The 27260-nt window shown below is 32.4% G+C and overlaps 1 protein-coding gene across 1 annotated transcript; it reads right to left on the reverse strand.

Moving 5' to 3' along the window:
• Positions 1–5437: 5437 nt before the first annotated feature.
• On the reverse strand, positions 5438–9721 carry LOC7467584 (probable pectate lyase 4). Its single transcript, XM_002323397.4, has 5 exons — positions 9269–9721; positions 7637–7988; positions 7344–7554; positions 7182–7250; positions 5438–5855 (listed from the first exon to the last, which is right to left on the reverse strand). The coding sequence occupies exons 1-5, from the start codon at positions 9555–9557 to the stop codon at positions 5616–5618; spliced, it is 1161 nt and encodes a 386-aa protein (XP_002323433.2). The 5' UTR covers positions 9558–9721; the 3' UTR covers positions 5438–5615.
• Between the last annotated feature and the right edge of the window lie 17539 nt (positions 9722–27260).

Consider the following 27260-nt stretch of genomic DNA (forward strand, 5'->3'; position numbering starts at 1 on the left):
AGGAAATCACAAATTTAAATCTTACTACTCTCATCTCATATGATTAATAACACAATACTTACCTTATCATCGCATATCCAAAATAGTCATGGTACAAAATTCAACAATGTCAAGTACGTAAAGTATAGAATGTTAGAGAATAATATAAATCATATCTTGAGATTTTATTTAATAATTTAAATTTTTGGGTTGAATTGGATCTTTAATATGGTATCATAGTCTTGATGACCAAGCGGTTACGAGTTCGAATCTCAATATCCTCATTTATTTGATAAAAATTAAGCACAACATGATATAAGTTTGTCCAAATTAGCAGGAGGTTGTCTGTATTTTATACGCCAGTGCTAGACTTTTAATCAATATTAAAAAAAAAAAACTAGATTGTCAAACAATAATTTATTAAAAAAACTTGTCTCGTATAATCGATGGTTAAAATATTAGAAAATATTAGTTTGTGCAACAGTCGCAATTCATGAAAGCACCATTGCAATTTAGATAAACATAATCTTTTCATACTATTCTTTTTATTACGGAAAAAAAATTCATTAAGATAGAAAAGAAAAACGCAGGTGTCAATCTCCATTATAAAGTAAAAATCCATGAACATAGAACAGTTTGGAGGAGGGCCTTTATTAAAATTTTAATTGTTGATGTACAATATAGTTACTCAACTGTCTCCGGATCAAAAAAAATTAAAGTTTCCTTGCAGGTTCTTTTATCTTTTGATCTTGGCTTTTTTTTGTTATGGGACAAGAGAAACTTTAGTCTTTTAATAAATATAAAATATTAATAAAAAATAATTGTTGGTATATATATGGTACATGTTAGAGAGTGGACGCTACCAGCACCTATTGAACGGCGCATGTGTCAAATATCACCTTCAAAGGTGGCAATGGAAGCATGCTTGCGTCCTTTACACAGTGGTGAAGCAAGTGTGTGCGGTGAGCTTCAGTTGGACCCAATAATTTTTTTTTAATTCAATTTAATTATTATTCTTTTTAATTACTATATTATACCTTTTTTATTATATTTTTATTGATTTGTTTATTCAATTTCATCCATGTCATTTTATTTTATTTTATTTTCATGTCAAATTTGATCCTTATTTATTTGATCCTTTTACCCCTTTTACTAATTAAAATTTGTTTTTCATTTCATCCTTAAGCATTTGATTCTAATTTATTTTATGTCAAATTTGATCTCTCCTCTTTATGGTTTATCCTAATCTTGCGTCCATAATTGCGGGGTTACTAATTTGACCTATATCTTTTTCTTTTCACTGTTTTTTTAATTATTATTTTTTTAATTTCGATATTTAATATTGAGTTATTTGACATTTAAGCTTCATATTCAATTTACTTTTCTTGGTGAATTTTTTTACCTTTTACTGGGATATATAATTATTTGATTGAACAAAAAAATTATTTTAAAAAATTAAATTACTATATATAATTAAATGTATAGACCGTGTTGCGAGATCAAATATTAATTTTAAGCAGTTAACCTATCTCAGTTAACCTTTGATGCAGTCAATAGTTATAACTTACAAAAACTAACAAACTAGAATCAGCACATGATAAGCAGTAGAACATATCGGAAACTTCTAACCGGCAATTGCCTAAGTTGGGGTTTTCCCTCACTTTCTTTATTGTACATATGAACAATAAAGAAGGTGACCCCTTTCTTTTCCTTCTTTTTTTTTTTTCTTTTAAGAAAGTTATCTTCCATTCTTTTCTTATTTCAATTGAATGCTTCTGGTTTTCCCTCTCAATTTTATTCTTTAATATTTTATTGATTTTAAGTTAGTCATCATAACTTGTTTTGATATACTTTTTATGAGGTTATCGTAGTCTCAAATAAATATCTCGACTTTTAATTAGTGCTTACTTTTGCAAGTATTTATTTGTTTTTTTTATCATATAATTAAATAAAAAACAGTTTTTTAAAAACAAAGTTTTTAAGCGCAGTTGTGGAGTCCATATTCGGGTTGTGAGTGACGAGTTTAGTCATGAAGCTCGAGTCGATTTAATATTTTGTCATCTCAATATTGAAAAACAAATATCATCTTGGATGTTTTTAAAAGCCAAACCATATTTTTACCTATTGTTTGGGTTGTCTTCGGATCTATCAAGTCAAATGGGTCATATGAAGACAACTCCCAAGTCAAATGGATCATGCCGATCAAATGGGTTAGTTTTAAACTCGAGCTAGACAAATAGTTGGGTCATGAGGTTTCAAGGTTAACTCATTCAGTTAGGTTTAACAATAATTCCAAATAATTTCTTTTTTAAAAACAAAATTCCATCTTCCTCTTTTCTTTTCTTTCTCTCTCTTTTGATTGATTCCTTTTAGGCTTTTTTTTTTAATTTATTCTTCAACATTTAATTGATTTTGAATTGAACATCATAATTTATTTTAATTTATTTTCTATGAAGTTACCACAGTCTCAAAGAAGCGTCCCAATATTTGATTAGTACTCAATTTTATAAGAATCTATTTTTATTATCATATCATTAAGTAAAAAAATAATTTTTTTAAAAAAGTTCTTAAACACAATAAATTCCATGATCTGAGTAACATGTTTGCTTGGTTAACACAAATCAATCTAATATATCTTTGTTTCAATATTAAAAAAAAATTAAAGTAAAACCATATTTTTTACTAATTTTTTATGTTGTATTTGAATCCGTCAAGTTAATTGTATCACGCAGAATAACTCTCACATAAGTTAATTTTTAAACTCGGGCCAAATTAGAAATTAGATCAAAAGAATTTAAGGTTGATCATGAGCATGATTTAGTAATAATTTCAAATAATTTATTGCATCCTGAATATTTTTTTAAAAAAATTTAAAATTTTTGATAAGGAAACTAGTTTAAATAGATTTGTGATGATGACGTAATTGGTTTATATACTTAATCATTTCTTTACGATAATTAGCAAAATATAAATTTTTATCATACTGTATACAAAATGCCAAATTCTGTACGAATTGACGCATTTATGTGTTTCAAACGTATACGTAGAGTGAGGTGTGTGGTTACATAAGCAAATTCCCTTGAGTGATAGCAATGTTTGATATATATATATATATATATATATATATATATATATATATATATATATATATATATATATATATATATTAAAATGTATTTTTTTTTATTTTTTAAAATTTATTTTTAATATAAGCTAAAATCATAAAAATTATATAAAATTTTCAAAAACAATTTTTGAATAAAACAAAATACTCTTAATAAGTTGGATTCTCTAGTGTGGAAATCTAAGCAGGAGAGGAATAAATTTTAAAAAAATTAAAAAATATATATATTTTCATAATTTTCATTACTTCAATTTTAGCTTTTTTGCATTTAAGAATCTTAAAAACAAGAAAACAATAATGATATCTAACCCAAAAATATATAATTAAAAAAACATGCATGAGTTATACAATTAAGATTCTAGGTGGTGGCCCAGCGGTAAAATCTTGAGACTAAGAGGTTTGCTCCCTTTGTGGTCTTAGGTTCGAGCCTTGTGGTTACTCATATGATGACCACTGGAGGCTTACATGGTCGTTAACTTCAGGGCCCGTGGAATTAGTCGAGGTGCACACAAACTCACCCGGACACCCACGTTAAACTAAAAAAAAAAAGATTACACTAAAAGATTCACTTTAAGTTCCAATTTGACCAATTACAAGATTAAAAACAAAAAAGCTTAAAAATACATGAAATAAGCTTATTCAAAGTTTTTGGGTCAATGTGAATTTCAAAGCGGTTACATCTTTAACAAATGATAATAAGATCTTAGTCCATTTAATCTATATACAAAAAGGGTTTGATTCTTCTATTTCATGAACTAATTAATTTCGGCAGTTAAAATCTTATTTTTTCTAATACGTTGATTTACTCTAACAAGTATAATTTTTTATCTGACCGTTAAATTAGGTTGAAATTTTACTAGAAATTTTCAAATATATTATTCTATATTGGGTTAAAATTCAGACAATCGAACATTAGAAAAGCCTTACAATAAAGTCTAAAAGTTATTATATCAGAATTGCATTAGTTTCCTAATTGATTTATTTTTCTAGCATTGGTTAGTATATTGTTTTTCTATTATAAATAGAATTATTTAGTTTATATTTAAATTAATTTTTTTTACAAACTTTGATCCACAGGGACCCTTCAAATGAGAGTGACTAATACCCTGTGTAATATTGAGTTTCAATCTACTCTTTGGATGAAAAACGAGTTGAAAAGTATCATTTTCATGTTTTTTAACTTTTATTTTATTTAAAAATAGGTTGAAACTCAGAGTATTATCCCCACTCCCCAGCTCCCGTGAAAAGACATTTTGTTAGTCTTTTTTAATATTTGTACGATAACCCATAAATGCTCAATCTCGTATTGTATATATCTCTATTTATTTTGTTATAATGAAGAAAATAATACGTATAAAGCTTTTATTAAAACAAAAAAGGAGCCCTGTTTTTTTATTTTTTCGATAAAATTAAAAATGTGAAATATTTGCTTATTTTATTTTTTTGATCAAAGTCAGTCGAGCCCAGCCAATTGGACAAGTCGGCAAGGTCGCTACACTCGTGCGGTCGTGTGTGCCCCTACATTGGATTTCTGGTCCTAACTGGCGGCTTCGTGGCATTAAACATCGTTTTACCAAGTCGAGCGAGATTCTTTGCCATGTAGGCAATTGGCAGGCTGCATGTTGCAAACTGGAAACACTTCGGAAGTCAAATAAACAATCCAGTGAAAAAAAAAAATCTTTCTTTTATTTTCATAATTTATTATAAAGGCGGGACAACATAAATGTTAATTAAAAAAATCCTTTATAATTTGATATATTTCAAAAATTATTTTTAAAAATAAAAAAATATTATTTTAATATATTAAAAAATATATATATTTTAAAAAACAACTATTATTATATTGTACGGCATAGACAAACAAAACCCTAGCAAGTTGCATCCAAAACAGATTTAATTCAGCTTTTTGGCAGCGTTGACATTTCAACTCATGCTATCTACCTTCGGCTATATTTCTTTCCCCAGATAGAATCTAACTAGTTCACACTTCACAAGAGTCAATGAATGATCCCTGCACCAAGTTTTTAACAAAATCAAGTGCTCCTGCACCAAGTTTCAGCAAAATCAAGTGCTAAACTGGACCAAGAGATGGTTTTTTAAATTTGAAATATTAATGCACAATTCAATCCCAGGAACCAAGAGATGGAGTATGGTCCTATATTGAAATTAATGAACGGTTCATTCACGCTCAATAGTACTTACTGTTCACATACAGACTGATAAATCCTCACCAGTTGATCGCTGACGACCATGATAGCCAGAAGGTGACAAACAAGAAGCATAAGAACCCTAACAAGTTCAAAACGGGAGAGAAAAACATTGGCTACAATGACATGATAAATAATAATAATACATTATTATATGTTTCATTCTTCTTATTATTGCTCAGAAACACATTGATTGAAATTTACACATTTACCATATAGCAACACAAGCAAAAGGTATTGAAGCAGAAAATAAATTAAGACACTACCATAGTAGTTTAGTGTATTAGATATTCTCCACCCTGATATCACTGTGCAGCTAGTGGCTGATCGGCTGGCCGTGGAACACACTGCCATCCAGTACAATGCTGGAGAACCTGTTTAAGGCTATCTGTAGGAGGTTCTACTGTCCATGTAGGGTAATATTCACTGGGATGAAACATACAGCACTCACCATCCTCAGTCATTAACCCTGCTTGAGTCCCAGTAACAAATAAGTCTCCTTCAGACCTTATGCTGCCACTCCTTGCTTTCTCCTTGTCAGCTGCCTAAACATCATCACAATAGCCACTGATTTAACCTCGGAATCAAAATGATAATTATGGTCATTTAAACAACACGACTCATCACAGGAAATTCATCCATAATCTACATCCAAGTGCACAAAATTCAAGGTAACACTAAATCTCTCATAACAAATGTAGGCCATAAAAAGCGCATATATTTCTCACTAGTTGAAAATCAAACTCAAAGTTGTTAAGTTGCAAGGTGTTTACATGCTTTGAGGATTAAAAGTTGACCAGAGGAGCTTCACTGGTGTATGAAAAATGACTTCTGAAAAAATCATAATGGCATTCCCGAATCATAGAATAATTTACAACACCCATAAGCATTTTTTTTCTCTCCCATCCAAATCATTGATAAATTAGTTCTGTTAGTTATTCCAATGATAATTCTGTTCTTTCTTTCCACTGAGGTCGCCTTCTGTGGGGTTTCAGCTCTCTATCTGTCTCTCTCAGTTTTTATCACTGTTTATTTGTATAAAAGTTTTTTACAGCCACAAAGGAAGTTCACCATTTGGGTCCACTTCCTGGGTTAAGGGTTAGGGATATTGCTTGATTTTAGCACCTAGAATGACTAATAGAGAAAAGAGGAATGCATAAACTGTTGAGTGATAGTAGATGCCTTACTCTACAACATCAATACAAAGTGGACAGCCAAGCTCTTGTTTGACGATGAAGGAAGAATGGGAATTTATATGCCTCAATAGATATAAGATTACAAAGCATAAAAACTACAAACTAACCACTATGAAAACATGGCCACCTAACACGTCTACCTTCCAACTAGCAAAGCATTTGATTGCTAAAATCAAGGGCCAAAAGCATATTTCAGTGTAAGGGAGGCAAATTTGAAGTTTGAATTTCATCACCGCAAAATTCAATATACTATACATTTAAGTTACTGGATTTGCTCAGCATACGGTTATTGCTTTAATAATGTGTAGTTTACCAGTAGGACAAACTGCCATTTGAGAGTGAAATGTTAGCCAAACAAATTCAAACACAAGTGTGAATTATTTGTTAGCAAGTCAAGGTGGATTCAGTGGAAAAGCCAGGTCAAAACAGAGGCAGGGTGGTCAGCAGTCTGCCAATCAGTTTGGCACACATTATGAATAAAATGAGCTGGTGTACAAAATTCAATTGCAAATATGAACAGGAACCAGGTTCAATCATATTGAAAGCAGGATCATCCAACCCAGCCCTTCAAGCCCATAGGAAAAACCATTATACAATAAAATATTAAGGTGCAAGTCTGAGAAAAGCACAAGAAAGGACATGAATTTAGCAACAAGAAATACAATATGTACTCACCTTCTCAGAAAGATATTTAAATGCAATCTTCTTCTGCCCTGCTTCATATATGTTGCTTTGGGAGTAGATCTGACATCAAAAGATAAGAAGCAATATATATAAGCAAATAAAACCAGAATATGGTCACACACAAAGAATCGCAAATAGTAGTAGTGGTATCACCTGTGACTCTACACTGGCACAAACAGCATAAATGCCCCAGTTTCTGGTATAGTTATTGTATAAATGTACTTTTCCAAATCTAACACGAGGATGGCGCTGTCTTGTTCCATCAAAAAAGCAATGATGGATGGTTACTCGAATACATCTGTCACCAACATGAGTAGGATCTGCTCCAATTAGCATTGTTTTGTCATGTTGCCCAAAGTAACACCTGTAGATAATAGTTAAACCCATCAAATAAATTAGTGCGCAAAAACAAATAGTGCTTCCCACACGCCAGGGATTCATCTCACCTAGAAATAGTAATATCTGTGCTTTCTCGTGTGATATCTATCAACCCATCATCATAATCACGAAGGCTGCAACGATCTATCCATATGTGCTTTGACTTGGGCTTTATCTGAATGCCATCAACATCAGGTCCTCTACCACCTTCAAACTCTAAATTGCATATAATAACATGTTCACATTCCTTCAGCCTCAAACCCTTGCCTGTAAGTTTTATTCTTTGGCCCCGGCCATCAATGGTTTTATAAGACGAAACATTCAAGTAAGATCTAAGTTGAATAGTGCCTGATACTTCAAAGACAATCCAAAGTGGCTCCTTTTTACGACATCCATCTCTAAGTGATCCAGGCCCATCATCTGCAATCAATAACGAGCTTAAGATGTGCACCAAAAATAGTCTCGAAGGGCAGTTCTACCATCAATGCCAAAGAAAATGATCAGAAGAAGGCCATTGATTTGCAACAAAATGCAATGTATTAGTTTTAGAAATTGAAGGTGCGGCATGCCAATAAAATTATAAAACCAGTGTCAGGTTGTCAGCAACCCGAAGAACAGCAGTTCACAACCATAATCACAGTTTCACGCCCAAATCATGATGCCTCCTTATCAAAATTCAATCAATAACACTAGGTTTTTCTAAAAACTCGAAAATGTTGAAAAAGTAAAAATCAAAATCAAAATTTTTAAATTCTAACCATTCATTCCAAACATTTCCCATTAAAGGAGAACCAACAAATCTCTAAAATTACCAGTGACAAAACACTGCACAATCTAGTAAATTATGTTTTAGTAACACAACTACTAGATTGTGTTTTAGTAACACAACCTAATGCAACAATTTTATCCTCTGTATCTTGAATCATCCACTCAAAGTAATCAGAAACAGCATTTCTACAGAAAACCTTAAAACAATTCACATCACATGGTGCGCAATGTTGGAGAAAGTAATCCTCTTTTTTCCAAAATGCATTCCAAAGTGACTCAGCCCATTATCTACAATTAAATGAACAACAACAATAAACTTATGGCGAGTATCAAATATTGTCAAAATGCTGTTGCACCATCCACAACAAATTATATGAATAAAAAAGGCCATTGATTAGCTACAAATTATAACCATTTTTTTTTTTGAAATTGATGGCAAGGCATGCCAACAAAATCACTGAAGCAGTATCGGCAACCAGAAAACAGCAGGAACAGAAAATGGATACAAAACGTTTCAAAAAGCTTTGTTTTTTTCCCGATTTCATGACCACAACCACAGTTGACACCAAAACCTTAGGTGTCCATTGTCAAAACTCAAAATTTAGCCAATAAGACAGGGTTTTGCTAAATACTAAAAGATGTCCAAAATGTTGTACTCAGAAATCATAATCCGGTGAAACTCCAATAATTGCTGCAAAGCAAATAAATAACGCTTCAAAAGTCCCGCGAAGTAAAGCGGTTATCCTACATATATATTAAACCACCTGCTCTAACTAACCATAGAAACATTTCCCAATTCAAAACTATTCACATTGTTTAATGCATACTTTCACACAGAAACCCATAATTCAAACCCATAGCCACAAGAAAAGAAATAAAATCAAGCAAAAATCCCAACTAAAAAAAAATTATGAAAGCACAAATCAATTTACCTGCTAAGGTAGTGACGTAATAAATGGGGCCATGGAGGCCACCATTGGCAGAGCGACCAAAGCCCTCGGCTTGGGCAGCAAGAGCACGTAAGGAAGAGTCGACATGAGGGTAAGGCAAAGCGGTAGCCATCTTAGGTGTGCGGGTTGATGAGGTGGGAATCTGGGGTTGATAAATAAAGGGTGGGACAGGCTGTGATGCCGAAGGAGCTGCAGCAGTTTTATCGGGGAAAGGAACGTTTCCGTTGTCACGGAACTTGCGGCGATGTCCATGATCATGAGAGTTTCCCATTTTTTTGTTTTAAATGATAGACAGGCAGGCAGCTACTTACTGTTACTCTGGCTTCGGATTGTTTGATCCATTAATCCTTGCAGCTGAAGCAAACCGACAGAGAGATGGAGAGAGATAGTTATCCTTAGTGCTGTTGTTTATCAATGCCAGACAAAAAGCTTACGAGTCGAAGTGGAACGTTTTGTTGTCGGTGGGCCAGAAGTACAGGGAGAGGCCCTTTCAATCATATTAATTTAACTCGATCCGAAACATGGCTCATATCATGTTTTAATTTGATCCAATTTTGATATTTACCTGGTTCGGAGTAACTCAATAAAATTCAGGAAAAAATAAGAATTAAAAGCATGCTATTTTAAATAAAAATAACATACTTGAGTGAACTCGGTAACTCATGAATTCCCCTGATAATTTAATAAATATAATTTCTTTTTCGAAGTCAAATGTCAAACCAAATCAGAAAACTATGTTTTCAACTATTGCTATAAAATAAATCAAGGTGGCCACTTCAGCTCCTAAAAATTAACAATTCATAGCTCTAAAAAAAAAACAAAACTAAATTAGTGGACATGCTCACACAGTAACTTTTGTTTTTCATTTTTATCCATTTTAGTTTCTAAGGTTTTTTTTTCAATTTTGTCATTGAACTATTCAATTTTTTTTCATTTTAGACTAAAAATATATTTTGATTTGTTTATTATAGGGCATTTAGGATGATGATAACATAGGCCCAACATTTTGTATGTATGCTCAATTTTGCATAGAAAAAAAGGTTTTATTATTGCTTGAAAAAAACAATTATGCAGGGACCTAATTCAATAATAGGGGAAAAGAGAAAGTTTTTTTGTCCATAAATGTAAGAGAAGGAGAAATCACACATTAAAACCAAGAGGATGAGAGAGAAAAATGAAAGGGGTATAAAAGAAAGAAGAAAGCTCGTTTAGAAGATTCTGCAGACCTTGAGGAAGGACTTCATTGAACTTCAGAAGATGCTGCATACGCCATCTGAATGCGGCGAGCTTCCTCATGCTTTGGTGTGTGTGCGCCATGCACCATTTAATTTTTTTGGCCTTAATTCTTTGATAACTCTTTAATTTAGTTTTAAATTTCATTCCACATGAAAGTTTTTTTTTTTAATTTGATCGTTAAATTTTTTATAACTCTTAAATTTCATCTCAAATTTCATCTCACTCGAGCCTAGAAAAGGCCCGACTAGGGAGAAAAAAGAGAGGGAAAAAGGAGAGATAGATTACCCAATATGGTAAATTTGATTAATGAATCTAGGTTGACAAAAGTCAATCTAATATGTCAATCTAAATTTAATGATTAATGAATTTAGTTTTAAATTTCATTCCACATGAAAGTTTTTTTTTTAATTTGATCGTTAAATTTTTGATAACTCTTAAATTTAATCTCAAATTTCATCTCACTCGAGCCTAGAAAAGGCCCAACTAGGAAGAAAAAAGAGAGGGAAAAAGGAGAGATAGATTACCCAATATGGTAAATTTAATTAATGAATCTAGGTTGACAAGAATCAATCTAATATGTCGATTTCTTTTCATTCCACTTCTTAGACCTTTTTTTTTCTTTGGACATTTCATTGTTGCACATTTGAGGTTCAGAAATTATTTTAACTGGTTGTGGGGTACTCGGGGTGCGATAACACACCAACATGTCTCCCACCATTTTGGCAAGAAAAAAAGTTGATTTTCCCCTCTTGATTTTTTTTTTCTTTTAGATTCAAGTTTAAATTCACTGCAATTAATTCTTTTTTATTATCTTTGGTTTTTTTTTTTTGTGAATTTCTATTTTTAGTGTTGTATGATTAAATGAGAGATTTGTTATATATATATATATATATATATATAAAACCGAGCAAGTGCATGACTCTGGGTTAGTTAGGCCAGACCGTTTTGACTTAATATATATTTATCTTAATGTTTTTTTAAAAAATTATTAAGCCACATTGCCTTATGATTTTTCGTCCTCTTCTTTTTTAAAAATTAAAATGGTGTCTTGAAAAATATATATATTTTTTATTTTTATCAAATGTTAAAATATAAAAAAACATTTAAAAAAAAAACTAGAAAGATGAAAAAAAATGGTTGATAGAATATGCAAAAAAAAAAAAAAAAAAAATCTGAAAAGACTTTGCCGTGCAAAGTTGAATTGAGGAGACTTTTATTTTATTTTTACCATAGTGGAAATATATACAAACAGTAATCACTTAAAGGTGTTTTTTTTCTTTTTTCTTTTTTTTCTATAATTAACTATATATATTTTGCAGACATGGAAAAATTGCAAGAAACTCTAGTCACGTATATATATGGTGATATGTTCATCTTGTATTCATGAATTACAAAAAAAAAAAAAACGGTAGGCTAACCTAGAGAAACATCATTTTCTTTCTTGCTTTTATTCTCTCTTATTTTTTCCAAGCAAAAGCAGACTACAAGTCTAATCATCGCAGAGAAGAAGAAGAAGAAGAAGAAGAAATTCAAAGCCTTGCTTCACACAGAGAAGTTATTTTAGGTTCAAGACACCCCACGTTCATGAATCACAACGCCCTACTGTTCCTTCTTCATCATTACATGCATATGCATTCTGCATCCATAGATTCAGACACTTGAAAGGCATGGTTTCCTTTTGAAGAATTTAGCTAGCTATCTACAAAGTACTTGTCTTCTTTTCTTTTACACGTGAACTAACAAAAGAGAAATCTAGTGATCGATCTTGTTATTTTATTTTAATGTTCCCACTGTAATAAGACTCAACTTTGCAGCTTTCAAGGTTTCTCATTGTACAAGAATTATAAGGAATAACTTGTGGTTTCAAATCATTGAAATCTGTTGACATGAAAGACAGAAGTTGATACTTTCCTTTTATTGGAGCAATACATCACAGGAACAAAAACTAAAGCAAGTAAATATATTATACCTTGTATTGAAGAGAGAGAGAGAGAGAGAAAAGACTTCTTTGTTTGAAAGTAGATACCTGGAAAATCCCTCAATCAGTAGTGGCACCACCTCTGCTCAAATTGTTGGTATACTCAAATTTCAACATGATTGAGAGGGTAAATTGCTTTTTACTTGGTAAAATTATAGCAGCTCCAACCTCGGTACTAGATACATTTATGACATCATCAAAATACATGGTTCACATATAAGGCTTCTCAAATATATACTTGAGAGGATCCATATTTAAGATCAACCATGTGGTGTATATACTGTCAAAGCCTTCTTGCACTCCAAACTAGGCTACAACACAACTTCTCTATTATATTATAGTGAGACTCACAATCAGTGAATTTCTTACTAAGATAGTAGCTAACATGTTCTTTACTTCCAAACTCATCATGCTGCCTAGACACACAACCCATAGCTTTTCAATCACTGTTAAATACAGGATGAATAGCCTCTCAAACACATGTGGTACTAGAAGAGGTAACCTTTGCAAATACTGTTTAATATTATCAAAGGTTTCCTAGCAACCTTCATCTCATATCCTAGGATTTTTTTCAGAGTAGTCGAAAGATTAGCTATCATGTGGCCATTAATTGTGAAATAAATCGGGCAATATAATGTAAACGCCCTAGAAAGCTCTAAATTTCCCTTTTAGTCTTAGGGGATGGCATCTCTTATGTAGCCTTCACTTTATCAAGGTTTATTTCTATACCTTTATTTCTCACCACAAACCCGAGTAATTTCATAGACTTCATCTTAAATGTGTACTTTGCAGGGTTCAACTTCAACTTATATCTCTTCAACCTTTCAAACAGTTTCTTCAGGGTTTGGATATGGTCATCCTTTTATCTAGACTTGGCGATCATACCATCCACATAAACCTCGATCTCCTTATGTATCATGTCATGAAAATAGTCAATATAACACGTTGGTACATCGCTCTAACATTCTTCTATCTGAATGGAATAACTTTATAATAAAAAGTTCCCCATGGGGTGACATATATAGCCTTTTCATTATCTTCTTCAACCATTTTTATTTGATTGTACCTCAAAAAATCATCTATGAAGGAGTAAGTAGAGTTCTTTGCAACATTATCTACTAAGACATCTATGTGGAGCATAAGGAAATCATATTTTAGGCTCGCTTTATTTAAATCCCTAAAGTCCACACATACCCTAATCTTGTTATTCTTTTTCAAGACTGCTACGATGTTGGAGACCTGTTGAGGGTATTTAACCACTTCTGTGAACCCAACATCCCAATGCTTCCTCACCTCTTCCTTAATCTTGATCAGTATATCAGGCCTTGTCCTTTTTAGTTTCTTTTTGACCAACTTACAATCTTTTCTCAAAAACAACCTTTGTACCATAATCTTGGTGTCTAGATTAGGCATGTCAACATATGACCAGGCAAAAACATAAAAAAAAAAAAACTCTCATAACAGTACAACCAAACCATTTTTTTCATTAGTTGTGATCAACACCCTAATTTTTAATTCTCTCTTATCTTGCTAAGTGCCTATATTTATTAATTCAAGATATTCTATAGTGGGCTACCAGGAATGCTTAGACTATTCAACTAGCCTCATCAACTCTTCCACATCTTCTCTTTACCACCCTCTCTCACCCATTGTAATTATATACTTATCAAGTTTTAGACAATTATTCTCAGTGCAATGTGTTTATGTATTTATTGAATATCCATTTTTAGATTTCCTAAAAGCAAAAAGTATTTAGGTGTGAATGGATAATAAGCAAGACAAAGGCATACTTGAAGGAAATAAACATGATCTCATTAAAATTTTAAAAGAAACAAGCTCAACAATAATAAAAACCATATGTTAATATCTTGAGTTATGATTATCGGTAAGGTAAAAATGAAGCATTCAAACTCAACAAAATATATAAATGAGCACACTATTACTTTTTGAAAATAATTGGGATTTCTTGGATCTCTTAATTGTTTAACTTTTCCCCTTCAGCTAGCTTTCTCATAAATTGTACTCGAACATCTTTTAAAAGTGTTGATGGTTAATTGGGGTAGCATTTCGTGAGTGTCTTCCGTAATCTTAAAGTCTCAATCACAATCTTCCTATTCATATTTCTCTAGATAATTGATAGCACCATCATTGAGTTTCTTCCTCAGACTTTCTAGCTCATCTCAGGCCTTATCACATGAGATGGTCATCAAAAGGTTACATGTATGGGAGGAATTTCCATTATTTCTTCATTCGGCTCATGCCCCTAATTTCAACCATCATTTTTTTCTCTTTTGTTCTTATATGCCCTTTTATAGACTTTCCTCTCAGGCTTAAACCCTAAGCCAAATCGTTGGTTAGCACACTTTATTTTTATCATATTAACTCTATCAGACATCCAAATGGTTAGGTCATATTAGAATGGTAACTCATGCATCAAAAGGTATTTTACGGCTATTTTGGGAGCTTTTGAAATCCAAGGTTTTCTCAACATTGTATTTTTAGGCACCTATTCAGCATTCACTACCTCAAAATCATGTAGATTTCCATCGGTGTTGTCTTTAGTTTCAATGTAAGGAACTTCCATATTCTTTATCATTGATAATGTCTCTTCAGACTGCACAATGACTAGACCTTCATTGATAATAAATTTTACTCTTTGAAGCAAATATGATGCTGCAACTCCAGTAGTGTGAATCCATGGCCTTTCAAACAACATGTTGTAGGATGGTTGAATATCCATCACTTAGAAAGTTACTTGAAATGGTTATGGGTTGATGACTAGTGTCGCATGTGTGCGGCGTCACAATGATATTTCACTTCATCATGTAGGCTTGAGGTAATCGGAAAAATAGGGCAGATAAGAAATTCTTGTTTTTTATCAGTGGAAAGTGGGAAAGGGAGTTGCCACCTAGTATTTTGGTCATTAGGAACCCTAACTAGTCTCAAAGATCGGGTACGGGGACTGATTGCGTATATGAAAGGTATGAACTCCTCAAATACGCCCTACCTAAGGTAAGCTGCATTGTTTAATTGTCTGATAAAAAACTAAGGTCTTGTTGTGTTTTCTAATTATTGGTGTATCTAAGGTTTAAGAAAAGTCCTTCTCTATAAGAAGACTCTTATCTTATAGGGTAAAAGCCTATCCGTTCTAATTTCTATATAAAAGAAACTATCTTTTTAATATCAGGAACATGTTTTACGTATAAATTTGTAATCCCAGATACTAAAAAAAAAGAAAATATTTTTTGGGTATTTTTTGAAATATTGGCCTAGTTCTCATGGCTTTAATAAACTGGTTATTAAAGTAAAAATGCATGCTAGAACATATTTTAATTTTTTTTTGTATGAAAATACAATATGATTTTTTTTTAATCTTTGAGAGACTTGACCATATGCATGAAAACAAGACATTTGTTTTTGTTTTATAAATTTTTGCAATATTTCAACGAAAAATGGGTATTTTAATATCAAACTTGTATCTTTACAGTATAAAAATGCAAACCAATATTAAGCGAAATTGATAAAAGAAAACATGCGGGAAAATCACAAAATTTTTCAAAAGGATTTTCTTTTGGAAATTCTTGGACTGGGCCGGACCCGGCTTGGCAATTTTGGTCTGGGCCAGCGTCGTGAACAGTAGAGAACTCTCCATTGTTCACGCAAAACAGTGGAGGACGAGGCTGGCGAAGAAGAAAAGAAGGAGGAAGAGAAGTGGACCTGCGATGAGGTGCTGCCGTTCATGTTGGCGGTGTTATGGCGGTAGGCAGTGGTTCCAGGCGGCTGTTACTCCTCTTTTTCCCTATTTCTGCATTGCTTCTTCTTTCAGTTTTTGTTCCCACGCTTCTCTGTTTCATCTTCTGTTTTTTACGGTGGTGCTGCTGTTGTTAGCGGTGCTTCTGGGCAGTTCTTCTGGCTGCAATAGAGAGGAGAGAGAGGCTCAGCTAGCAATAGAAAAGAAGGGGGAGGCTGTTTTTTTATCGATTTTGGACCTGAAAATCTCCTCCTCGACCATGAAAATAAAATCTATTTATAGGTGATGGAAGATGGACACTTTATCTCTTCTGCTGCCAAATATCAGCCCTTGGATCAACCCGAAGGCATCCCGATCATTGGTTCAAAATAACAATGATGAACTGTAAGTTTTCTGCAGGAAAATGGCTGGTCAGGTTGGCCACTTTGGGATGGTGCCACTGCCTTTGCAGCCTCGATCAACCCGAACAGCTTACACTGTCGTGTAGTCAAGTATCAAGGGATCGTTTGCATGCAAGTTTTATCTAATTTGGTGAAGAAACGATGCGTCAAACACCTTGGGAAGGAGGCCCCTCGGGCATGCCCTTTTAAGAAGAAGATTGTAACACCTCACGCTTTCATATACATTTAAAGTTACTTTCCTACGATTTGGTAATAAAGAAATATACCGGTAATTTATTTTTTTTATATACAATTCTCATATAATAGTTTATCGAAATTTCGGCAGAGTCTCCCCTATACCGGGAGGTCCCAAGTTATCGACGTATAACCTGTTTATACTTCAAAAATCTCATATCTCATAACCCACTCACGACCCAATCATCCTAGGTCTCCATCCCACAAACATCATCATCATCACAACCACAATATTTATATCATACATTGAAACAACAAATATCATTTTGTCTGCATCATAAACAAATATAATTGCTTAATCATGAAGTGGAATTATAACAGTAACCAAAATGAGGAAGACTTCACATGTAATAATAAACATGATATTTACTGCTGCTTATATTATAATCCTTCAAACAAGAGTTTAAGTTATACTAATTACAAATAGTAACATTATGCAATACTACAAAAGTTTACATTATAATTACATGCCAAAAGAGGAAGCCTATACATGCACAAAAATCTCCCTAACATTTACAGGTCACACGAACAGAGAAATGAACCTACCGGATATGTGAAGTTCCTGCAGTTAATGAGAAAATAATGCAATAAAATCTATTATATTAGAATAGACATGAATATTTCAATAAAAAGATTTTTTCTATGATAATAAATTTAGCGTAGTTTATCAATCTCTCTTTTTATTTATTTTTGTTAGATTTTCATGATTAGTTAGGTAACACAGGTGCTTTAATACTTTCATTTTTCAATATGGCGTTCCATTCTTAGACGCCTATCTCTTATCAAGATTCCTTAGTCATCTTTAGCAACCAAATCAAATTCCATAATTCCGGTATTTCATCTTCGAAAGCTAATTTTATTTATGATTCAATAATCATTTCCCACAATTTAATCGACTGCTATACATCCGGAGTTCCATTCTCGGAAGCCAATCTCATTTTGTGATTTTAACAATCACCTCTAGCAATTTAATCAATTGCTATACATCCGGCGTTCCATTCTCGGAAGCTAATTTCATTTCATGATTTTAACAATCACCATCAACGACTTTATTGGTTGCTATAAATTTGGCATTCCATTCTTGGAAGCCAGTCTCATTGTGTGATTCAAAAATCACTTCATTCTAATATTAAATCCATATCAAAAGTTTTATCTTTGTGACAATTAATACAACAACTCAAATAAATTCATTATCGGATTTACATGGCTTAATAAGAGACATCTAAGGAATGTTGTCACCCACCTGGAGTATGATGTGATGTTCCGGTGTGGGTATGCTGGACTGCCTCGGGGCCCTCTCCTGCACCATAACAAGATTAAAGTTTGTTAATCAGAAACTCTAGATCGGACTGCAAATCTTAATTGACATATTCTTTCATCCAAAAATTTAAAATATACTAGTTCATTCTTGTGTTTCTCATTCAAAATCCCATGACCATTTCTTTTAAAATATTCATGGTTAAAGATTCCTCCCAAATGGCTGTCATTCATTCATCAAGATGCTTTTACGATTAAACATTGTTTTGCGTTCCAAATAAAACTTAACTTGTTTAATTGGGAATGTGGTGCAAATTCTATTTTCTCACACATTAACATATCTCTTTTTGATTATTAAGGAAAGAGAGGTTAGATTACTCATTAGCACATCTAATTTTGCTCATTCTCTACACTCTCACAAATCTGTCTTTTAGGTAGCAATCTGACCCTTCTATGAATTTTTATACATAATTAGAGTTTTAAAGGTTCAACTTATGCAAAGTTTGCTTCAAATGAGAGTTAACGTCCTTAGTACTAATGCCATGAAGAGGTATACTCAAAATTCCATTCCCATCTATTTCTAATTTCAGCTTCAATTTAGTCATTAAAAGCTGTCACACAAAATACAGCAGGACATATCTTGTGTTTTTTATTTGTAACTAGAGTTTTAGGAACTTGAATCAGGTAAGGCCAATTTCTACCCATATGCACAACTTTAAAGAAGAAACTTATCCAAAATTTCGTGCTCCACTAGTCCAAAATTCACTCACAAGTCAGGTAATAATTTCAGTTTTGGAATGCACAACTTGACCCCTCATTAGTATTTCACCCACATTTAGAGTTCCATAACTCCAAATGACCTAAATCTTGTTGCAATGGAAAAGTTAACATACCTATACTTAATCATGTGAAGAAAAATATCTCAAATTCTTTTTGTTTCTATTCTCAAACTCAGCTGCAACTTAGACGTCAGAGCTGTCCAGCTGCAGTTCAATATCTCCCTTCATCAATAATTAATTAAGCAAAGAAAGTCTTCCTCCACTCTTTTCTTCCATTGGCTGAACCCAAGGGCCTCTCTCCCATCCCAATATCTTCTTCAATCTTGAATAATAATGTCAGTTTATTAAAAAACTAATCTTCTAAGTGCATAATTTATGAGTTTTTCCTCTTTCCCCCTAATTTTTGCTTAAGAACCCTAAAAAATAAAATCTAAAAATTAAGGGTTTTACTTACAATTTCAGTTAGGAAGTGTTTAGAATACTTTATTTTATGCTCTTTGGCCTCCAAAATCCTTCTTCACGTCCTTTTCTTCTTCTTTTCTTTCCTTTTCTTCCCTTTTTCTTCTCTTAATAACACCTTAATTACTCCTTGCATGTTTCCACTATCATCTTTTTTTGTTTTTCACACTTTAGGGAGGGTAAATGGTGGCATGCAAGGCTAGTTGGTTTTCTAAGAGGAGGGAAAAAGATGGGGAAATGTTCTTCCCTTCCAACCGTTAGCCTCCCTTAAGAAAGGGAGGCTTCTCACTCTTTTTTTTTAGGTCCTTTAATTCCTTTAATTCATGTTATAAAATCCCTTTTCATTCATCATTTTTTTTTTCAATTTAGCCCTTGGTTAATTCCTTACTCTTTATTTTTACTATATTTACCTAGCTCTCTCTTCCTTCTTTTTTTTAAAGTTTTTGACCGGGGTTTTACAAAGATGAACAGTATTTTTCTGCCAATTACATTTTAGTCCTTTAATTTGTGATTTATCTTTAATTACACCCCTGATTGGCCTCAAACTTTCAATTTTATTCAATTTCACTCCTGATGAACTTCAATTCAAAGCCTAGATTTCAGCACCCTTTTCCTTTTGGTCCCTGATTTTGAATTTATTCAATTAACTCTCTAATTGGCCATCAAACTTCAATATTTATGCAATTAAACCCTTGATTTGATCAAATCAACTCTAAAAACTTCTAATTTGACCCTAGAACTTTAATTTCTTCCAATTAAAGCCTAAATTGACTTAAAAAACAAATTTTCTTGCAATCAAACCCTCTATAAACTCAATTAAACCTTTAATAAAATTTAATCAAGTCCATAAACATTTGATTTTGAACATTTCTTCCTCAAATTGAATTTTTCTTTGTCAATAGAACTCTCATCAGTCAATGATATACTGTCACATTTCAATCTTTGTATTTTTATCAACTAATTTCTAGTCATTTTCTCGGCACTCCGGCATCCTCTTCTTACTGTTATTGTTATTTATTTATTTTTTAGTCCAAATATATTTTTTTGATTTATGGAAGAGAAAAAGTAAATTTAGGAAATAACCTAAAAATGAGTTATGACAACTAGCATAATTTTAATGTTCCCAATAACCTGTTTAGGCAATCCATCATAAGCTCTAGAAGTCATGGTACTTGGTGTCTTATAAGAGAAACATCTATTGGTGTCTTATCTAATACATGTGTTGGTAGCACATTCAAAGCGAAACCATTGTATATAAGAACCTTGGAAATTATACATTCTTTGAACCTCGCAATGATATGTAATGGCTTATTATAACCTTTAAGATTGTTTCTCCTCTATTCTCTTCCTCCAAAGCATTGACCCCTTTATTTCCCTAGGCATGATTTAGAAGTGGATTAGAGTTATTGAGAGTTTCCTCAAAAGTGATCCACTCATCTTAATAAGTTGAAGGACTTTCCTTTTAAATGCAATACAAATTTCAATGAAATATTGTGCGATACTAGCATGGTATTATAAGTTTTGCCTGACTTATACCAATTTAGAAATGGTGGTTTCAATGGGGTTAATAGAATAGGGGTAATTTGACCAATGTTTAAAAGTCTTTGGAACATTTCTTTGAGTTGTATGGCTAGAGGTGACAATTGTTCTTGATCTTTTAGAAGTTTTTTTTATGAGCAGTTGTTATTTTAGTTGCTGGTTGGCTGGTTATTTTAATGATTTGGTTGGTTTAGGGGAAAAGGTGTAGAGAAATTTATGTTGACTATAGGTGGGGGTAGGTGTTTGATAATTGTATGTGTTTTGATACCCCTTCCCTTTGTATCCTCTTCCTTCAACATCATTTACTTTGGTATCTTTTTTCCCCTAGTGAAACCTATTTTATCTGATAGGTCAGTAATTCTACTAGCTCACATAGCTTGTTCTATTCTCTTAGCTACAATTACAATGTGAGTGAAGTGTTGAATCATGGTTCCCATAAGGTGCTCGAAATAAAGGGCTTTAAAAGTGTTAGAGAACAAATTAATCATCTCTTTTTCTAATAATGGCAGGTTCACTTAATCGGCCTTCTTATGCCATCTCTAAGCATATTCGTGGATAGATTCCTTACATCCTTTCTCCAAAATAAAAAAGGTAGATCTATTTAAAGTGATATCTATATTGAGATTGTATTGTTTCATAAAAGCCTCTACCAAGTCTTTCCACCTTCAAATCTTAGTGCTATCTAGCCTCATGTACCAAGCCAATGCAGTGCCACTCAAATTGCCCTGAAAGAAATGGATCAACAACTTTTCATCACTTACCACTTCCACCATCTTATTGTAATAGACCTTCAGGTAGGTTGTTGGGCATTGATTATCGGTGTATTTTATAAATTTTAGCACTCTAAATTCTTTCAGCACCATCATATTAGGGACTAAACACATCCTAGCAACTCTTATAGGGTTGTATAGATCAGCCCCTTCAATTGCTCTCATCTTTTCCTCCAGGGCAGTGAGCTTATCATAATTATCCTCCTCCCCTACTTTTTCCTCTATAAGTTTCCTCAGCAGTCAGGTTTATAACAGGTGGTACTCTCACAGGAGGTATAGGTTGGGTAAAGAGAAAGTGGGTCGCAAATTAGGGTTTAGATGCACCAATACTGTATAGAGCTATGGATTGTGCAGCAACTTTGGGTTGAGCTGAGGGTCCTTCTCTAAAGTTGGACCTCAAGGCTTGTTTGAGTAGGCTAGCGATCCTTGCAATATCACCCTTCATGCTTTTTATCTCCATTTAGTACTGAGCTTCTAACTAGGCTCATTTTTTGTTTTCCATCAATCTTTTTTAAATGCTAGTATTGTAGGTTAGGTGTTGTAAGGGACTTATATTTTGACCTAATTTTATTTTGTTTTATTCTTACCATGCAATCAAAAGACATACAATGTGTTCATGAATATAAAATGTTGGAATGATTATGCAAATGGATTGTTTGTTCATTTTAATGCCATAAAGATAAACCAGGTCAAGATTTTCTTAGGAAGTTCTCATTGAGGACTCCAAACTCATAAGAACTTCGACCAATATGGAGAAAATTAAGAAATGTTACCATTAATAAGGAAAATAATTCCTAAATACTTTATTGCTCAATAATGATTTAATTTGTTACATCATTTTCCACCATTAAACTACATCATTCTATGTTTTCAAACCTAGATATTCAACTGTTATATTGATGCAGTCTCGAAGCTGTCCAAAAATATCAAAAACTCATCTCTTGTTACTACCTAATCTTCTGCCAAGTTCTAAATATTCCCCCTCATCCTAATTGCACAGAACTAGGTATTTCCACCCTAGACATGGTAGTGCATGGTTTTTGAAGCCCACAAACTTGCTTTATATATATATAGTTAAAATTTGTTCAATAGAAATGAGATTATTAGCCTAGTTAATCAAAACCTGATGCAGTATTGTCCCTTAAACTGTTAATTTGAGGTTTGAAAAATAGTTTGTAATTTCACCCAACAAGAATCTTACTTTAGAGAATCAAAGTTATATGCAGTTGATCACCCCACCCTACGCCTATAATGAGACATAAACGAGAAGTATAAATCACAATGAAGTTGTTTGATCATTTGAAGAGTTTGCAAGTTTAATCAAGAACTTAGTATGAGAATCACTCAACCACTTAAAGAGAAATAAGTACACAATATACGACAACTTGTGAATAAAATTCATCAACCTCAAAATAGTGTTAACATTTGATTTATATAATAGAAAGCTAACCGTAATTTAACTTAATGGACCCAAACTTGATAAATAGACCTTAATACATTAAAACCCTAAAATAACTAAAATAATAAAATAAAACCTAACACAAATAACCCTTAAATGCCATAGGACCTATGATAAACTAAGAAATAAATAATAGCTCAACTAATTAAAACAAGTTCAAAATCAAATTTCATAATTTACTGGCAGAATTGAAGCACAACTTCAAATGAATTGTTCTTTCTCGTATTAGTGAATTAGAAGGTCTAATACTTTATTGCTCAATAATGATTTAATTTATTACATCATTTTCCACCGTTAAACTACATCATTCTATGTTTTCAAACCTGGATATTCAAGTTATATTGATGCAGTCTCGAAGCTGTCCAAAAATATAAAAAAAACTCATCTTTTGTTACTGCCTGATCTTCTGCCAAGTTCTAAATATTCCCCCTCATCCTAATTGCATAAAACTGGGTATTTCCACCCTAGACGTGGTAGTGCATGGTTTTTGAAGCCCACAAACTTGGTTTTTTTTTTTTTTCTGCAACAATCTTATCTCTAGTTAAAATTTGTTCAAGGAAATGAGAATATTAGCTTGGTTAATCAAAACCTGATGCAATATTGCCCCTTAAACTGTTAATTTGAGGTTTGAAGAATAGTTTGCAATTTCACCCAACAAGAACCTTACTTTAGAGAACCAAAGTTATATGCAGTTGATCACCCCACCCTACGCCTATAATGAGACATAAATGAGAAGTATAAATCACAACGAAGTTGTTTAATCATTTGAAGAGTTTGCAAATTTAATCAAGAACTTAGTATGAGAATCACTCAAACAGAAATAAGCACACAATATACAACAACTTGTAAATAAAATTCATCAACCTCAAAATAATGTTAACATTTGGTTTATATAATAAAAAGTTCACCGTAATTTGACTTAATGGACCCAAACTTGATAAATGGACCTTAACACATTAAAAGCCCAAAATAACTAAAATAATAAAATAAAACCTAACACAAATAACCCTTAAATGCCATAGGACCTATAATAAACTAAGAAATAAATAATAGCTCAACTAATTAAAACAAGTCCAAAATCAAATTTCATAATTTACTGGCAGAATTGAAGCACAACTTCAAATGAATTGTTCTTTCTCGTATTAGTGAATTAGAAGGTCTACCATATGGCACTGGAAATGTTTAGATGTCTACTTTCTAATGAAACTAGAATTGCATCAAAATTATTTTGTAACTTCAGTTATGTCCAAAATTGTTGTAAAAGGTCAAGTTTTTTTTTTTTTTATTAATTTCACCCTTGACCGAATTATATATGTCCTCTGATTTCTTCATTTCTTTCATTTTAGTTCTAGGTTCTTCTGATCTTCATTTTTAAACCAAATAGACTCTCAATTTCAAATTACTTTTGTAATTAGACCTTTAATTAATTTTCTAACTTGACTATTTATTTCAAAACCATCATTGAACTTCCAATTCCTTTCAATCTTAGCCAAATTAAATCAATGTAAGCCATTTCTTCAATTCAACCCTCAATTATGACCCAAAAATCTTTAAACTTTATTGTAGCCTATACTTCTCAATTATTGATCCAATTTCAACCCCACGTGTGTGTTTTTGTGTTATGTTTTATATTTTTTTTTATGATTTTCATGATTTATTTTTAACACAAAAAATAAATGAAAAAAATTAAAATTAAGATATTTTTTCTTGTGGTTCAAAAAAACCCTCCGATGTTTAAGTTAAAACTTTAAAACTGATGGTGTAGATAAGGAACCCGAGGAGGCTTTCCTGTGTGTGTTTGCATAGCAAAGCTTAAAGAAGATGAAGTTTTTTTACAACTGAGAAGATCACCCAAGGGCGAGTCCGTTTACCCTGGAAGTTCAAAGCAGTTTATGCAACTTAAAATCTACAAGAGTGTGTCTGTACAAAGACATGATAGTTAATGTGCTTGCCACATAAAGGATGTAGATTTCATAATTAAACATCCCGAATCCATGGATTTAATAAAGAAGAACCCAAATTTCATACGTTCGTCATCACCAGTACGCTATACAAGGGATGATATATATATATATATATATATATATATATATACCAGATGGTATTATGAACAGAATGCTAGTGCATGCTGGAGCTTGGAACACTGCTCCTGCAGCCTGGTTCACGTTTCTTTCTCTGGTCTCTTGTGCTGTGGCACCTCTCTATGTGTTGCCAAGTGAAGCAAGTTTGTATACAAAGTGTTACCTCTGTCATTTTAATCCTCAACAACTGTGTTAGGTTTTGCTTCCTAAAAGCTAAAACTAACAAGGTGGATTTTTCTTAGCTTCGGAAAGATATTTGACAGGGGAGTCTTCCATATGAAAGCTGCGATTCCTTGAGAAAAGTTCAAATCCGTAGATTATTGACTAAAGCTGAGGGCCATCAACAAGAAGGCAGCTAGCGTCAATCATGCACGACAGGGTCGATGGAGTCTTTAAACTAATGGCATTGGTATCCAAGTCAATGGTCATGGAAAAAAAGAACCAACAAAAAAGCAATAACGGGACGTAGTGGTTAATTAAGCTGGCCACATCTTGAAAAGGAGGGACCGTTTGATTACTTCGTTCTCGAGTGTGCCATTCGAAACACGAAGGGAGGCCTGCATTATCTTGATAGCACTCCTTCGCAGAATCCAAAACCTAGTACCTGCTGGTTTTTAATAATTTATTGCTCATAACTACACCGTCGGTATGCTCCCTTTTTTGTATTTTATGAATAGATTTAAAGCCTGGTTTGGCCCGGCAGATTAACTTGAGGGCGGAATCATGCTGGATTTAAAAAATTAAAAAAAAAATTTAGTTTGACCTGACAAGAATTGGTTGCCACCTGTTAATTATTTATTTTTTTTTAACAAAAACGATATCATTTTGTTTTATATATATAAAAAGAAATTAGATATATATCTGGGATGACTTGAGAGTTCCTACTATTTTATTTATTGGTATGTCTTGCTTGCTTCCGTAAGGCTTTTCTTATTCTTTGTGATTCAATGTTTTAGACGCTTCATTATTGTACTATTTTCATTCAAGTTTAGATTTTTATTTTAAATATTGAACTTTATTTAATGTAATAAATATTTTAAGTTATGAATTATTTTATTGGTTTTGAGGAATATTTGAAAGATTATAAATTGATGTGTGAATTTATATATATATTGAATGTGTCTGTCCCGCGTTTCCAGTCATTGATCCGGAATTTTGACAACTTTTGAAATATTTTTATTTATTAAATATAATATTATTTTGGAATGATTTTTTTTGTTTTAAATTCAAATTTAAAGTTTGTTGGTTAAAATCAACTTCTCATCATCGAGATACACAAGAGAAGGTAGCATAATTTAATTGGAAATACTTGATTAACTCTACTCGAACCATTGAACATAATTAAGATTTACATGTTTGATCTAAAAGAAATTAACAACATTGTGATTATTCTAATATATATGCAAACACACACCAGGTTACCCCCAATTCTTAAATTGATATTGATGTTCTGTATTGTTTTCTTTCTTTATTTTATTATTATTGTTTTTAGATAGAAGCCCCATGGTCGGTCAACCACAAGAACTAGAGATTCAGGAAACATAATTAGTTGTTTGAAAAAGAAAACTAAGGCCTTTATCGGTTATAAGCAGAGACAAAGAAACAAGAAAGAAAACGTCCGAACAGCAACTATGAGCATATATATAAGAAACTTAGGAAGAATAACCCCGGAGAGTTCAATTAATTAGGTTTTAAATTTATTTTTTAATGATTATAAGTTTGAGTTCTTTTCAAGTCATTGAAGATTTACATGGTCGAGTTACTGAAGATTTATATAATCATTAACTTTAAATTTTATATAATTAATTGAAATATATGTAAACTGTTATAAATATTTTTATTAATAAAAATAAAAAATAGAAAGAATATCAGCAACGTTTTTTATTTTTTATTTTTTCTCCTTTTGGGTGAGAACATGATGCCACCATGTTTTTGGATGAATAGGAAGGCGATGAGAAAGTTCAGTAAAATGGCATGTGAATCACACAATTGAAGACAAGTGCGTACATCCACGCGGCGCAGCATCTTTT

The sequence above is a fragment of the Populus trichocarpa genome, chromosome 16 (assembly GCF_000002775.5).
Source record: "Populus trichocarpa isolate Nisqually-1 chromosome 16, P.trichocarpa_v4.1, whole genome shotgun sequence".
In the NCBI taxonomy this organism is placed as follows: Eukaryota; Viridiplantae; Streptophyta; class Magnoliopsida; order Malpighiales; family Salicaceae; genus Populus; species Populus trichocarpa.